Raw genomic sequence first — 16323 nt, 5'->3', positions numbered from 1 at the left:
AACAGAGAAAAAACTGCATTTATAAATTCTATTCCAACAATCAGGTCTACATTTCTGCTAATTTTCAAAATATTTTCTCCTACAGGGCATCTGCGTTGGGCTTTAGACATAGAAACGTATGCACGGCCATCTGGGAATTCCTTTATGACACAAGGATATTACACGGTAGAATGACTTGGCAATATTTCATACTTCACAAAATTGCAATTCGATTTTGAGTTAATTTTAATGCCTACAAGTTCCCTATCTATATGCAAATAAATTTTTTCTCTGAAAGAAAAATAAAAGTATCATTAGCATTAGTCTACTATATTACCTTTATTTAGAATGTTCACTTTTCAATGCCTTTTATTTGTTTGTTTTAAATGTTACATGCCCTCCTCTGTTTAACATCCGGGTTCATGGTCAATCCTGCGTAGTGGGTACACGCCATGGTGCAAGGCGCAAGCCAGCAACCAAGCTGCATGGGGATTTCGTAGTCATGAAGTCCAGCAAAGAGGACCAGCATCTGGTAGCAGCCTCCTCCGGTCGACTAATCGATGCAGAAAGTTCGAAGACCGACAAGACAAACCCGGACGTGGAAGAGTCCGCCGGTCCATCCTCTTCGTCGGAACAAGAGACGCTAGCTTACCGCGATCGGCGGGCAAACCATAGCAAAGCAAGGTGCGTATTGGCCACACCGCAGTCAAAACTTGAACCGTCCTCCAGAAACTACGCAACAGTTCACTCAAGAGAAGCGCGAATGCATGCTATCAGGGAGGGTTCCCTTTAATTAGGCGGTCTATATACATACATGCATATATATATATACATACATACATACATATATATATATACATACATACATACATATATATACATACATACATACATATATATATATACATACATACATATATATATATACATACATACATATATATACATACATACATACATACATACATATATATACATACATACATACATATATATATATATATACATACATACATACATATATATATATACATACATACATACATATATATATATACATACATACATACATATATATATATACATACATACATACATATATATACATACATACATACATATATATATACATACATACATATATATATATACATACATACATATATATATATATATATATATATATATATATATACATATATATATATATATAAAACGCAAGGATTAGCTATACGCAAGGAGTAGCTGACACGTCGCCGAATTCCACTATTGTCTCCTGCATTGCAATGACAAAAATCTGCGTTCTTTCTCCCGCTGTTCTACTGCCTTGTCTTCGTTGGCATTCGCGTCCTTCCCGCCACAAATGGCTCTGAGAGACGTCGCCGGTTCGTCAGTTACGATTTCACACATCAAGTTCTCGTAAGCTAAGGCGTCAGCCACCGAACTGGCTTCCGTGTTATAACAAGTAGCACTATAGTGCACGAGCTCAGCGAATCCTGGTGTAATGCAGCAGGACTGACACTCGCGAACTCTGGCGCATTCGTGTCGTGAACTGCGTCGCTGGCGCTGCCGCTGTAGAGCTATCGTCGACTCGAACCCGAGACCTCGCGCTCAGCAGAGCAAGGTCACGTCCACTGAGCCAGAAGCTGGGTAACTTTGTAAGTTTTTTTGTCGCAACGTATACGTGACAAGTGATACGTATATGTGCTTGGGGCCGATCGAGACGAGATTGTCACTAAGAGCGCGAAGGGTTATAGCGAACAAAACAATGCCGCGAGAGATCCTACAACCGTGGAGGGCCCATTTGCCACCACTCAACGCACAGATAGGTCGCAGAGGGTGGGGCGACTTGACGAGGCCAACCTCCATGCCTGCGATTCGTCCATGCTTGCCTAGTTCGATACGTGGTCATAAGTGATGCGGCATTCTTTATTTTTTCTTACTTCCGCGCAGACCGCTGCCGAACGAAAACGCCCTCAACGACGCCATGCTCCAGTTCGCGGTCGACGTGTACCTGGAGCTGAGACGCGGGACCGGCGGAGCTGGTTCCAACGTGCTCTTCTCTCCTCTGGCTGTGCAGACCGTGATGGCCCTGATGCTGGCCCTCGCCAACGGACGCACCGCCAATCAACTCGCCCGAGCACTCCACCTACATGGATTTCAGAGCGACGACTTCAAGGTCACTGTCCTGAACGCATCACCGCGTAGAATGCCCTTATATAAGTAGATTTATGCAAGCCTGACGTAATTGTTCCACAGAAACCCGCGAGGTTGAGAGAAATAAAGGGAAAGTCAGAGATCCACCCAATCGTAGCAATTGCTAGAATGAAAACCCATACGGGTTCCATGAAAGAAAAGCGTCGCAGCTGAAAAATTCGTGCTGGTCCGGGATTTGAACCCAGGACCACCGCCTTTCCGGGGCAGCCGCTCTACCATCCGAGCTAACCAGGCTGCCCTAGGTGGTTAATCTGGCTGCCCCGGAAAGGTGGTGGTGCCGGGTGCGAGCCCCGTACCAAGACGATTTTTCCCTCAACTGCGAGGCTTTTCTTTCAAGGAACCCGTATGGGTTTCCGTTGTAGCAATTGCTACGATTGGGTGGATGTCTGATTGTCTTTTTATTAAGTTATGCAAAGTTTTTACGAAATCTCTCTACAAGCCCGATTTTATGGCAAAACACAGCCGTAAAAGGTTGCAGATTTAGCAGGGAAGCCCAGAAAAGTACAAGCGAATGTAGCTGCTTTCTGATGGAGCCGTAGAGGTTAAATTCCGGATGAGCTTCATTTCCCTAAACGGACACCAGAGAAAGTCAATCAGCGCAGACTGAAAAAAATTAAATTGTGGGGTTTTACATGCCATAGCCACTGTCTGAATATGAGGCACGCCGTAGTGGACGACTCCGGAAATTTCGACCACCTGGGGTTCTTTAACGTGCACCTAAATCTAAGCACACAGGTGTTCTCGCATTTCGCCCCCCATCGAGATGTGGCCGCCGGGGCCGGGATTCGATCCTGCGAACTCGTGCTGAGCAGCCCAAAATCAGCGCAGACTGATTATGCATTCTTTCACAATTTCGTTTTCGTTAGTTTCACGGTACGAGGTATATTACCAAAATCAAGAACTATTGTCAAAGTTTTTTTTTTTTTTTCTTTTTTCAGCACCGGCATCAGAGTGTAGCACCAAAGATTTCGAAGTATACTGTCTCGCATTTTGGGGCCGTCGTGGCTCAATAAAGGATTTACAAAACTGGCTAAGTTCAGGCCTTGGCTCCTTCGTAATGCAATGTGGTTCCTCTTTACCCAAAGAGAGTTCAATGGGCCCCGAGCAGGCGCGTCAATCTGTGACGTCAATGCGAGCGCGCTCGGGAACTTCGAGGTAGCGTCGCCATTTGTCTTTGGTGTTCGCGTCTTTTTCGTTTGCCATGCCTACGGTCAAAGTAAGAGTGGCTCTGTTAAATTTCTTTTTTATTCTTTGGTATTCTAGAAGGTTAATTTGTTAACACAGCTCAAGCTATTCTTCACTGTATGGTCTTTTTTATATAAGGACTCGTCATAGCCCGTGTCCTTCAGAGGTTGTGAGTTCGACTCCTATTGTATACTGGCGGCCAAAGGTATCCTCTTCCCTTTTAATTTTTCATTATTGACAATATGGTGTCCTAGCACAAGTTTAACCCTCGCTTATTATTTCTGCAATCCACTTCTTTAAACGGTCAATTACCCTCAGGCATTCCTTGGCGTTTCCTGTAAGTTCGCTTCGCATCCCCCCCCCATTATCATTAAAGAAAATCTAGGAGGATTAGAACAGCGCGCGAGTCGGAAGTTATCTGTTCTTGGTGCAGCGCACAAAAAAAAACGAGACACGAGAAAGAATACAGGACCCCCCCTCCCCCAACCAACGCTTCTCCAGTATTCTTTCTCGCGCTTCGTTTTTATGTGTGCTCGCCAACAACTGAAAAAAAGAAGATTAACATCTTGCTCCCGCGATTATCCTCCCTAACCATAAGACCGAGGCGCCGAAATAACCCCCGCCGGTTCAGAAGAGAGCGCTGGAAACCATTTTTAGACCTTCGTGCTGCACTTGCTGAGGTGTAGTGTCCGGTTCATGCCACCAAGCACGCGCGTTTCAGCGAAGGACTCGTTATCAGCCAATCAGTAACGAGAGCCAGTTGCGGTTTTCAGATAAGGGAACAGGGCTCCCCCCATGGTAGGCAGGCTACTATGCATTCCGTTTTCTTTCAACGTTGGGCATGAGGCGATAATTGGCGGTCGATGTAGGAGCCCTTACGCTTGTCAATTTTGCCGGTTGGCTCACGTGACCCATAACTTTCACTGCACTGTGCAGAATTGCAGAAGTGGAGTAAAGTGATCTGGCGGATGTACCTAAAATATTAAACAAACGACCATTAGCAGAACACTAAATCAATGTAGGCTCCTGAAGTCGTTTCTTCAAAAGCTCATTTCTGTTTTTTAGGCAGGAAAAAGTTGTTACTCGCGCTGCATAAAAGAGACTATGTCCAAACTTCCTGTATTTTTTTTTTATTTTGTGCCTAAGTCTTAGCGCTGGTACGTCAGTGGGACTTCGTTGATTTTAATGTCGCGTATTTGAGCCCTTCTCGCGCAGGAAGGGTTTCCAAATTTCTAATTTGAATGCTGGGTGCTTTTGCAGAACAGTGAACTCCTCCTTTACCAATATAAATGGACTCTAGCAATGCCTCCTTTACTAGATGCCAGCCGCGTTGCTCGCTTTCCCATTGCGGCGGCGGTTCCCTTAGTTGAAGTTAGTTCAGCATAAATTCCGTGAGGCGGCGCTCGTTGCCTTTTCAACTTCCGGCGGATGCGGCAGCGGCGGCCGAATGCTCCGCCGGCGCTTTATATGCGCGGGCGTCTGTTAGCGAGCGTTATCGCGGGCCTCCGAGATGGCAACAGACGCCATGGTAATCTCAGAGGCCAAAGCACGTGATCTAGGTTGCAGACGTCCGCCACAAGTGGCGCTCGTTGCCTTTTCGCGGAGGAGAGAAAAGGGAGAGGGCCAGGAACCGAGTTTACGGACAACGCGGCTGGCATCTAGTAAAGGAGGCATTGACTCTAGTAGACGCTTTCTAATTCAGTACGTGACGTCATGACCCGCACATGTCGACGCTTCAAGAAGGCGTTGCCAGCATACAGTCTGTCTTTACTTCCTTTCTAGCATTCGAGGCGCCCTCTCGCGATAAGAATAACCGTTTTGCTATTGCAGAAGCATGGTTCAGCGATCACGATTATTATGCCTTTGTATTGTAGCTTTCACGAACAAAACGCGAGGTAGATGTGGAGATAAACAGATGTGGAGGTAAACGCCTAGGGCACCGTTCCACCATTCTAGGAAAGTATTTTGGTATGAACGCTTACCACACTGCTAGATCTAAGCACTGCGGACATACTGGGGCAAGACTATTCGACACCACCACTCCTCCTGCAAGAAATTCAGCTTTTCCAGCCACCTCCGCAACCGCCGAGTGGCGTTAAGGAACCCCAGGTGGTCAAAATTTCCGGAGTCCTTCACTACGGCGTGCCTCATCTTCGGAAAAAGTGCTTTTGGCACGTAAAACCCCGAATTAAAAAAAAAGAAGCGTCGAGTGGCCGACTCGAGGCGCCAAGACACGAAAACTAGCGATTCCTCGCAGCGGTCACACAGCACGCGAATTCGTGGAGCGGTAGGACAATTCTCATCCATATAGCAACGAAGTTTTGTCTATTTCTCTCTCTTTCTTTCGTTCTTCTCACATTGCTTCTGCATTCGTGTACAGCTGTACATGCGGCGTCGCGCTTACAAGCTCACCGGCCTGGCGGGAGGACTCTGCTACTTCAGCTTCAACAACAAGACGCAGCTCATCACGAGCCGTCACTTGTACCCTTGCCCCTCTGTCGCCAGTCGTCTACGCGCGGCCATTGACTCATTGCTCGTGGAGCATCAGCAGGCTGATTTCGAATTAGGTAAACTTGGTGCAGTCATCACGTCCTAAAAGCGTCTCCGTTTCCAATGCCGCTTATTTGGTCTGCCAATATGGGGCGGTTTGCAAAAAGCCTTTCACCGGCGCCTAACTTGTCCACAAAAGTGATGTTTGATCGACATCGTGTCTGGCCGCGAAGCATATTCGCATGTTGCGGGGAAACGAAGCTTAGGCGGCGGCCGCAGGACTAATCAATGGCAATTTAAAGACATTCCGGCTTACACGCAGAAACTTTGCTCACTACAACGGGCTTTCTTTTTTTTTGCAACATCACAAAGAACCTCTGTTTGAAAGTTTTACATGAGGAATACACGCGCTCTTGCTTTCCCGGAGGGCTGGCAGGAAATTTCGCACCGGGAATGAGTATTGCGAGTATAAGCACAGATGTGCCTTGATACAAAGTTTGACGGCAACTCATCTTGCCGGCCAAATGCGAATCGACATTGGTCTTCTGTGCGGCTTTTGCGTGTCGGTCTTTGACTGTGTTCCAATATACTCATCGTAGATGGCCAAATAGACACCTGTGCGGACAGCGGCCGTTTTAACTCGTTTCCATTCTGACAGACAAGACAGCTACGCGAAGACAGCATCGAAGTCAAAAACGATGCTGGCTACTTTACTGTCCAAGCAACATGGCAACTGCACAGAATGTTTTGAAACTCGACGGGAAGGTCCGTCCCCCTCCGCATAAGGAAGCGTAACAGCGGCCGTTTTAACTGTTGTTTCCATTCTGACAAAGACGGCCAAAAAGACAGCTTCGCGAAGACAGTATCGAAGTCAGAAACGAGGCTGGCTACATTACTGTAAAAACAAATTGGCAGCGGAGCAGAATGTTTGGAAACTCAACGGGAAGGTCACCCTCCGCACAAGGAAAACGTAACAGTAGTCGTTTTAACTCGTTTCTATTCTGACGAAGGCAACCAAAAAGCTTCGCGAAGACGGAGCGCTCGAAACCCGAACCGGGAAGCTGCAGCGAGCGCGAAGTCCCGCCCCTCCAGGCGGCGTTCTGCTTACGTCACCCAGCAGCGGCAGTCAGCTCGCTGCGACTGTGAGGAGCCGGAAGTAATTAGATCGAGTAATTTACACCACGGATTCGGACCGTGCTGTGAGCCGCATGCACTTTTTTGAAAATTTGTCGCAGCTAGGAAAAAAGCACCGTATATAATAACGCAATCGAATCAACTGAATGGTATCCTTAAGTTATAGTAGGCATGAGTAGCACTCTGGTTCTAGACAACGGCTGGAGAACTTGAAGACCGAACTTGCGCTGACTTTTGTAAACTCTGAGGCCATCCGCGCGTCTCGATCGCAGATGGCGAAGGCGTGCGTGAGCGCGTGAACGAGTGGCTACACATGATGTCGGCGTTCGAGTGCGAGCACGCCATACCTCGGGGCGCTGTGAACGGCACCACGTCACTCCTGGTGGCCAGCGTGACGTCACTGCGGACGGCCGACTGGAAGTGGAAGTTTCGTTTCAAGGACTCCACGTCGGCCGTCTTCTACGAGTCGTCCGGAGCCGCGAAGAGAGGTATGGATGTATAGGTTCGTCACTGCGCTTTTTAACGCACTGACTCATGTCAGGCGATTTGCCATTGGTCTATAGGTAGGTTCCCGTCTCGCAACCATTTCGGGCCTTATCAATAAAAAGAACCGAGTGTCCCATTATGGGATCAAACTTCGGCCACCCCGCACTGCAGCCTGATGCTCTGGCAACGATCGCGCGCGTATGCTTCTATTGCGCTAACGGCAACTGGCTCTTTGAGACTATTAGCAACAAGTTGTTTATTCAAAAGCGACGGCGTACCAGTTTATCCCATTCTTCCACCACTGGCAGCAAGTGTTCTACCTTCTCCACCCGCCCTTTAGGGATATCGAGGACCTCAGCTTAATTGACACGAGCGAACACCACTTTTCTAACTTGCGACAAGCCGACCTCATCAGTTATATTTTGCCACTTTCTGAATGGATTGCTACGAAAAGAGGCTGACAAACTGCTTTTCATACATAACATACATAGACGGCAGTAAACTATTTAGCGCTGTAATTAAGCTTTTCGTCAACACGCCTGTCCATTGTGGGTTACACCTGACAAACAGCAGTAACGGGAAGAACATCTAAGAAAACCAGGATCCTATGCACGTGGTACGAGAAGGCCCTGCGCGGAGTGCCATGTTTCGAGCGTTAACCTACTACTGGTAGCCCGCAGTAAGTCAGTTTACGTAGCCCTTGTGTGGAGAAACGTTGCAATCCATTCTTTTCCACCCAGTTCCAGGAAGCGAAGTGGGTGGTGGTAAGTAGACAAATGGGTTCTTTGCTGTAGAAGGATTACAGACATATTTGCGTCTCCTAAAGATGTTTTTGAAGCACTTTACCTGATTAACAAAATCATGGTTAACAATCCACCATGGTTAACATGTGCCATTGGTTATGGAGCCATCAACAAATGCGCCTTGGTAAGCAATTTGACTGAACAGCACCGAAATAACTGCCGATGGTCCTTCTGAAGAAGGAAGAGATTCCGATACATTGTGGAGAACAGTTAAGTCGAGAGAATTTTGTTCAAGGCACGACTTCAATGGCAGCGCGCACTCTTTCTAAAGGTGGGTTAGTTACGTACTAGACGCGGGTGGCTATAACCCGTGTAGCAGCTGTGCTCGCTACCAGCAAAAGGGATCTACTCGCTGCAAATAATAGTGGAGGTTCTCTTCGGTAAACACTATGTTCGTTACAACTGCGTTCTCATCATTTGCGTATGTGTGTTCTTTTAGTGGTGCAGGAAGAGGTTAATTCAAGGCCGCGCTCACTTGATGTGTGTAGTTTCCTTCTAAATAAATGGTGCTGATGCGGCGCTGTAAGCATCATTTAATGCAATCATTCAGTCAACGGACGGTTTCGTTGGTTTCAAAACGCGAGCGCTCAGATCGAGACGGTGTGGGGCAGACATAACGAATCGCCTTATAATAGCCTCATCAGTGTGACTCTGAAATGTGCCGGTGAGTGGCTCTGTTCCCAGAAGAATTTTCTCAAATAAACGAGACACGGCTCCTAAACACCCTTTCTACAACAAACGTACAACAAATGTCAGCGCAGATTAATTGCCTTCCTCTCTATAGGGTTTGTCACTTCGGCTCGGTCGGTTTTCTCGTCTAGTGGATCGATCCCGGAAACAGTAAAATCCGTGGTCGGTCGCGCGGGCGTCACGTAGTGGTGTCACGTGGTGCAGTGACTGCGTATCACACCACTGAAAACAGCCCACCACCTTCCCCGATGCGTGGAACGTGTTTGTCCCTGCTTCGTCATTTAGACTGTATGTATACAAGCCGGCCAATTCCAGTGCGTTTTGACGACCATTATCGATAACCTCAGTAAAGCAATTTCTTTTTTTCGTCACGAATACCGCCCATATAACCCGCCGTGGTTGTTCAGTGGCTATGGTGTTAGGCTGCTGAGCACGAGGTCGCGGGATCGAATCCCGGCCACGGCGGCCGCATTTCGATGGGGGCGAAATGCGAAAACACCCGTGTACTTAGATTTAGGTGCACGTTAAAGAACCCCAGGTGGTCTAAATTTCCGGAGTCCTCCACTACGGCGTGCCTCATAATCAGAAAGTGGTTTTGGCACGTAAAACCCCATATATTATTATTAATACCGCCCATATAAGCTCATCCAACAAAATTTTAACGCCTCTTGCCAATAATACAGTGACCATGATGTGTCAACGGGGTCGCTTTCCCATCGCCGTCTGCGACGTGGAACTGGACGCCACTGCCCTGGAGCTCCGCTATCGGCGCTACAAAAAGTCCATGGTGCTCATTTTGCCGCGCAAGCGGGACGGACTGACCGCCCTGGAGACTTCGCTGACGGCACCCAGGCTGAGGAGCTGCCTGGACCGGCTCGAAGACCGAGGCAGCGTCGACGTCAAGTTGCCCAAGTTCGGCGTCAAGCAGGCCTTCGACCTCACGGGCGTATTGCCGAGGTTGGGCGTCGTCGACCTGTTCGTGCCGGGGCTGGCCGACCTGCCGGGTTTACCGGTACGCAATGCCGAATCCTCGGGTCTCGCCGTCGCGAGACGGCACCTGTCTATAGCGGTCCACTGCGCCTCCCTGCAAACCAAGGAGAAGGGCCACAAGTTCGGCCCATGGGAGGACCCGGAGGCGTGCCTGACGTTCAACGTGGACCACCCGTTCATGTTTGTGGTCCTTAGCAGGGTTCCAGAGGCAGTGCTGTTCATGGGATCGGTGAGGGAAGTTTGCCTTCCCTACATCTAGCCTACAGCCACGCGTAAATATGCGCGGCCATGCCAGTGAACGTTACACATAAGCAGCACAGACAACAGGACAACACGAGGTTGAGAACATGTCCTCCTGTTGTCTGCGCCGTAATATTAAAGACGAAAAGGCCTCAACGCCTGGCACTTCTCTCGTCGTCATTCACACCGACAGGCACGCCGGCTGCGCCCCAGTTGTCTACACATGCGTTTTTCCGAAGATTGTACGGCTTTTGTATTGTGAATTGAGCGGCTATAAAGAACGCCAATAGCTTTACGGATATATAACAACGTATGCCCTCGAGGCTCAACTGCTTGTACAAATAATGCGCAGTAAAAATATTAAATAACGCTCTATATCGGTCATTAAAGTTGCTGTGGCAAAGTTGACATCTGCATGAGTTGGTGCGTGTTTTTTTTTTTCTACAGCGAAGGCTGTTAGCCTCTCAGGTCGCCATTATACATTTTAACGCGACAGCGTTAAGGGCCCCGTGTCGCAGAGAATCTGGTGTCTGTGGAGTTGTCCGTGAGCGAAAACTTCCGTATATGTTGAGGTTTATGTATATGCCACGCCTTTCTACATAACATGCGGGATACGCGGGTTATATGGTATGAAGAACTTTATTTAGGTCCGGAGGGATCAGTCTGGGACTGATGCGGGCCGCTCCGACGTCGGTACAGAGAGGCCGAGCCCCTCTGCCGTCACACGGGCCCTCTGGACAGCCCCGAGTTGGTCCGCCAGCACTTCACTGTGGAGCACACGGGTTATACTGCAACACCATTTTATCACTAAACTTGCTTATACCTTGTCTTACATTCTTGACAAAAGATTCCTCCGAATTTTGAGAATGACAGCCCACAAACAAATGCCATGAAACAAGACATCGAGAGCGAATGCCTTTTATGTTAAATCTTCTTGGACTTGAATATAAAAGGTACGAAACCATAACAGAAGCCTGAAGATGTATTTGTTTTGTGAGGTTGTGCACAACCTCCTGGATCGGCCCACTTTAACAGGCCGCGATTCTACTGGAAAGCTCGCCCTCATGCATAGCAATCGCCGCCAACGTTTCCGGTAAACATTACAGTTACATTAGCTGCAGTTGCCGGCAAGCGTGAGAAGCAGTCAGGAATCTTTGAATGCTAAAGCCGTTTCGCTCTTAAAACTTCAAAAACTACGCTCGAATGAATTCTGTACGACAGCAAAAGCCCTGGGAGTCATTTTTCACGACGACCATGTGCTCTGGTATTCCCGTACGGAAATGGTTAGAAAACAGTTACGCACGGCTTTAGCTGCAGCTTTAGCACGGTTTGGCTGAGTGACGCCGGTCGTTCCTACCAGTTGATCAGAAATCGATAATCTTTAAAGCACTTTTCACTTCCCACTTTCGGTTCGGGCTCTTGGTGCCTTTCACTTTACACAAAAGTCACTTCTACTTCAATACATCGCGCTCTATGACAAACGCGGAATTCATTGTCCACACTTCACCTTCATTTAACAAATTTAAACTTAAGATTTGATATTACGTACGAATACTTCGGTATTTCCTAATCTGTGTGAAATTAACGAAGCGATTGAGAACCTTACCCGGATGGCATGTCTAGAGCGAAACGCCTCGTCCCGAATCACTGGGCACACCGAGTACTGAGCACTCCCCGGTGCCGAACCATGGTTTCCAAATTCTAAAACTCACACTTTGCACACGTAAAGCGACTGACGACCACTTCTCATGGCACCTATTTTTATTATGCAATTGAAAGCTAACCGCTGAGAGTCTAACCATGAAGTGGTAACGCGCAAATCGCCGATCAACATTTTTTTATTTGAAATTTTTCGATCTGCAGCAAGGATGTAGTTGACTGGAAGCATGCGGAAAACGGTGACTGGTGAGCGCTATAGCGATTGTACGCCGGCATTTGTGGGAGGCAACGACTAGTGCGGCCGTAACAGTGAGAAAGCATTGTGATGTCAACGTTCCTGTGATTCACGCTTTCCGAAGTGTTAAGGTATTTCTGCAACAATGGCGACAAGTTTTCGTGCTTTCCTGTACAGCTGCTTTGATATTTAACTAGTCAAAACGAAACCTCTCAGATCGAAAAGGAAACGATGTTTTTACACGTGATACGCAGTTCAGCGTGTTGCCGTAACCATGCGTACAGTTTTCATTTCCGAAGCATAGAATAAAGCGCAAGCGCCTAATAACACAGGAACTGCAATTTTAGTAATTATGTTGTACTTAAAGGGCAACTCCGGCTTTTCTTTAACCATGTTAGGATGATGCCATTTTCAAATGGCATTGACAGTCCTGTGACCCTTAGGACGGCGCAAGTTGCTTCAAAATTCAATAATTTTAAGTAACTACTAAATGAGATGCGGAAACCGAAATGGGTAGCTGCTTCCTGTGACGTCACAATGAGTCGATGACGTCGAATCCTACACTACCATAATGTAAGCACGCAGTACGGAAGCTGATGTCTCTTGACGACACAGGGAGCTTTTAGAGTTTCCGAAATAGACCGCGAAGATCTTAAACGACGATTTCAGCGACAGTGGCGGTGTTGTAGCCTGTTACGTCACAAACACAGGGTGGCCAGCAGGAAGTCACGAGTCGGAAACACGCAACGAATCTTTAAAATTCATTTTAAGGAAAACTGAATGACTTGCAGCCATAGAGATTGGCACAGATAAGAGAGCAAAAGAGGACATATAGTCGAAATTTTATTAAGATTAGTGGACATCGAAAAATGGCCGGAGTTGTCATTTAGTAACTGCCGACTTATATAATCTCATTGACTACATCTGAGGTACCCAGATTTCACTCAGGCTTCGCCACTTCCTTGTTTTGGAGGCTTTCTTCGCCAATTCGAAAGTATAATTCCTAATTAAATCGCGAAACGCGTGCTGGATTCTATCACTATAAATCATGGTCATATAATTTCGATCAAACTCTCGGCACATTCTGGCCTGTTGTCAGTCCCTTTAATGGATTAACCATCTGAGCGATTGCGCCTTCTCACGAAACTGCGTTTAAAATGCCGTCTTGCTAGTGTTATTGAATATGCATCCTTCTGTACGAGCTAGTACTAGCAAAAAATCAAATTATGTTGTATTTCTTGTAGCATGCTTTCAATTGACGAATTCTAAGTTGCCATGCATTTCTTCCACTTTAGAACGATCCCGTTTGCCTTGTATTTCTGTACTGTGTCACCTTTGGTTGTATCTTAAGATGTATTATATTTTTGCATGCTGACACTTTGCCGCCTTGTTTCGCTGGGAGGTGGGGCTACTCAGGCTTCATTTGAAATCGCAGTTTTCCTGCTCTCTACGCCAGTTTATTTTTTCATGTGTATTTGTGTCAAAGCAATGCAACGTGATTATGGTGAAGGTGAACTAAAAAAAATTCAAATGTGCCGAAAACATGGCGTGGTTCGAAGCTTTCAAAAATAACTCACCCTTGTGAGCGTGCTTTACCACTTTAACGGTATGCTGGAGTATATCACATATACTCCAGTTCAAATCTTTTTGACCCCACCCCGTCCATGTTAGGCTGCAAATTATGCATGCGTCGCTAAATACCGCACAATGAAATTTTTAGCACACAAGAAAAAAGGCCATTTAGCTGAGCTACAGTTGGTGCCAAGCATCGATGTTTCTTGCCCCGTTCAAATGCTAGGTAATTTCTCTTAGCCGTAAACGTCTTCACTCCGGTTTTTGCTAAGGACTCTCCTTTGCACATCTCACCGGCGGCCATCCGAGAAGTGGAGCTGCAACTACATGCACTCACACTTTCAACACCACAGTGGGGAGCTAAAATGGACGTGTCACCGGTATGTTCATGTACTTACTTTCAGCGATTTTCTGCGTGTGCGCCAGTTTAATATAGATGGTGCAGGCAGCTTTCAATTTTGAAAAACAGCTCTTTCCGAAAGGTGAGCAAATTTTTGCAGTTGGGGTTTTTGTATTCGTTTGCGAAAATAAAGTGCTTCAGCTATGGGGAACATTTTCTTCGTGCAGTGGCTATTTTGAAACGAACTGCATTCCTCTATATTTTCGACTGTTCTCCTTTTACTCATACATTCTTCGAAAACTGCTAAACATACGGTGAAATAATTACGGTCAACATAGCTAGGGTTGTAGGAGAATCTACTTTGGCCGAGTTGGTGCTGGTTGAACATCTTCAAGGGCAGCGCAAGACGACAAAGGCATGAAACACACAGGACAGCGTTGAATTCAACACTAACATTATTAGTTTCCTGCCGTTGGTCTTTGCCGCCTTGCGCTGCCCCTTCTAGATAGCTTGGGCTAAGATAACTCGAGATGTAAAGCTCCCCATGATACCCACGAATCCAAATCGGCAACAACAAATGCAGCACCATGTTGATACACTGCAGGCGAAGACGAGATGCGATGTTCCGACGAGATGTGCAATCAACGATCACGAGCCTTCATAAGTATGATGGCCCCATCCAGTTCATCATCATCATCAGCCTAGTTACGCCCACTGCAGGGCAACGGCCTCTCCCATACTTCTCCAAGTACCCCGGACATGTACAAATTGTGGTCATGCTATCCCTGCAAACTCCTTAATCTCATCCGCCCACCTAACTTTCTGCCGCCCCCTGCTACGCTTCCCTTCCCTTGGAATCCAGTCCGTAACCCTTAATGACCATCGGTTATCTTCCCTTCTCATTACATGTCCTGCCCATGCCCATTTCTTTTTCTTGATTTCAACTAAGATGTCATTAACTCGCGTTTGTTCCCTCCCCCAATCTTCTCTTTTCTTATCCCTTAACGTCACACCCACCATTCTTTCCATAGCTCGTTGAGTCGTCCTCAATTTCAGCAGAAGCCTTTTCGTAAGCCTCCAGGTTTCTGCCCCATATGTGAGTACTGGTAACACACAGCAGTTATGCACTTTGCTTTCGAGGGATAGTGGCAACCTGCTGTTCATGATTTGAGAATGCCTGCCAAACGCACCCCAGCCCATTCTTATTCTGGTTATTTCAGTCTCATGATCCGGATCCGCGGTCACTACCTGCCCTAAGTAGATGTATTCCCTTACCACTTCCAGTGCCTCGCTACCTATCAAACTGCTGTTCTCTTCCGAGACTGTTAAACAACAATTTAGTTTTCTGCAGACTAATTTTCAGACCCACCCTTCTGCTTTGCCTCTCCAGGTCAGTGAGCATGCATTGCAATTGGTCTCCCGAGTTTCTAAGCAAGGCAATAGCATCAGCGAATCGCAAGTTGCTCAGGTATTCTCCATCAACTTTTATCCCCAATTCTTCCCACTCCAGGTATCTGAATACCTCCTGTAAACACGCTGCGAGTAGCATTGGAGAGATCGTATCTCCCTGTCTGACGCCTTTCTTTATTGGGATTTTGTTGCTTTCTTTGTGGAGGACTACGGTGGCTGTGGAGCCGCTATAGAAATCTTCCAGTATTTTTACATATGGCTCATCTACACCCCGATTCCGTAATGCCTCCATGATTGCTGAGGTTCCGACTGAATCAAACGCTTTCTCGTAATCAATGAAAGCTGTATATAAGGGTTGGTTATATTCTGCACATTTCTCTACCACTTGATAGTGTGAATATGGTCTATTGTTGCGTAGCCTTTACGGAATCCTGCCTGGTCCTTTGTTGACAGAAGTCTAAGGTGTTCCTGATTCTATTTGCGATTACCTTAGTAAATACTTTGTAGGCAACGGACAGTAAGCTGATCGGTCTATAATTTTTCAAGTCTTTGGCGTCCCCTTTCTTATGGATTAGGATTATGTTAGCGTTCTTCCAAGATTCCGGTACGTTCGAGGTCATGAGGCATTGGTATATAGAACGGCCAATGTTTCTAGGACAGTGTTCCCACCATCCTTCAACAAATCTGCTGTTACCTGATCCTCCCTAGCTGCCTTCCCCCTTTGCATAGCTCCTAAGGCTTTCTTTACTTCTGGCCTTACCTGTGGGATTTCGAATTATTCTAGGCTATTCTCTCTTCCACTGTCGTCGTGGGTGCCACTGTTACTGTATAAACCTTGATAGAACTCAGCCACTTGAACTATCTGATCCATATTAGTAACGATATTGCCGGCT

General features: G+C 46.9%; 1 protein-coding gene across 1 annotated transcript; it reads left to right on the top strand.

Moving 5' to 3' along the window:
• The first annotated feature begins 481 nt into the window (after window positions 1–481).
• Window positions 482–10233, top strand: LOC142588855 (iris-like). The gene is made up of 5 exons (XM_075700675.1): window positions 482–663; window positions 1933–2158; window positions 5762–5948; window positions 7278–7493; window positions 9668–10233. Exons 1-5 carry the CDS (start codon window positions 482–484, stop codon window positions 10231–10233), a joined length of 1377 nt encoding a protein of 458 aa, XP_075556790.1.
• The last annotated feature ends 6090 nt before the right edge of the window (window positions 10234–16323 follow it).

Source organism: Dermacentor variabilis, chromosome 7, assembly GCF_050947875.1.
Source record: "Dermacentor variabilis isolate Ectoservices chromosome 7, ASM5094787v1, whole genome shotgun sequence".
Lineage (NCBI taxonomy): Eukaryota > Metazoa > Arthropoda > Arachnida > Ixodida > Ixodidae > Dermacentor > Dermacentor variabilis.
This window is presented reverse-complemented; position numbering and strand designations above follow the sequence as displayed.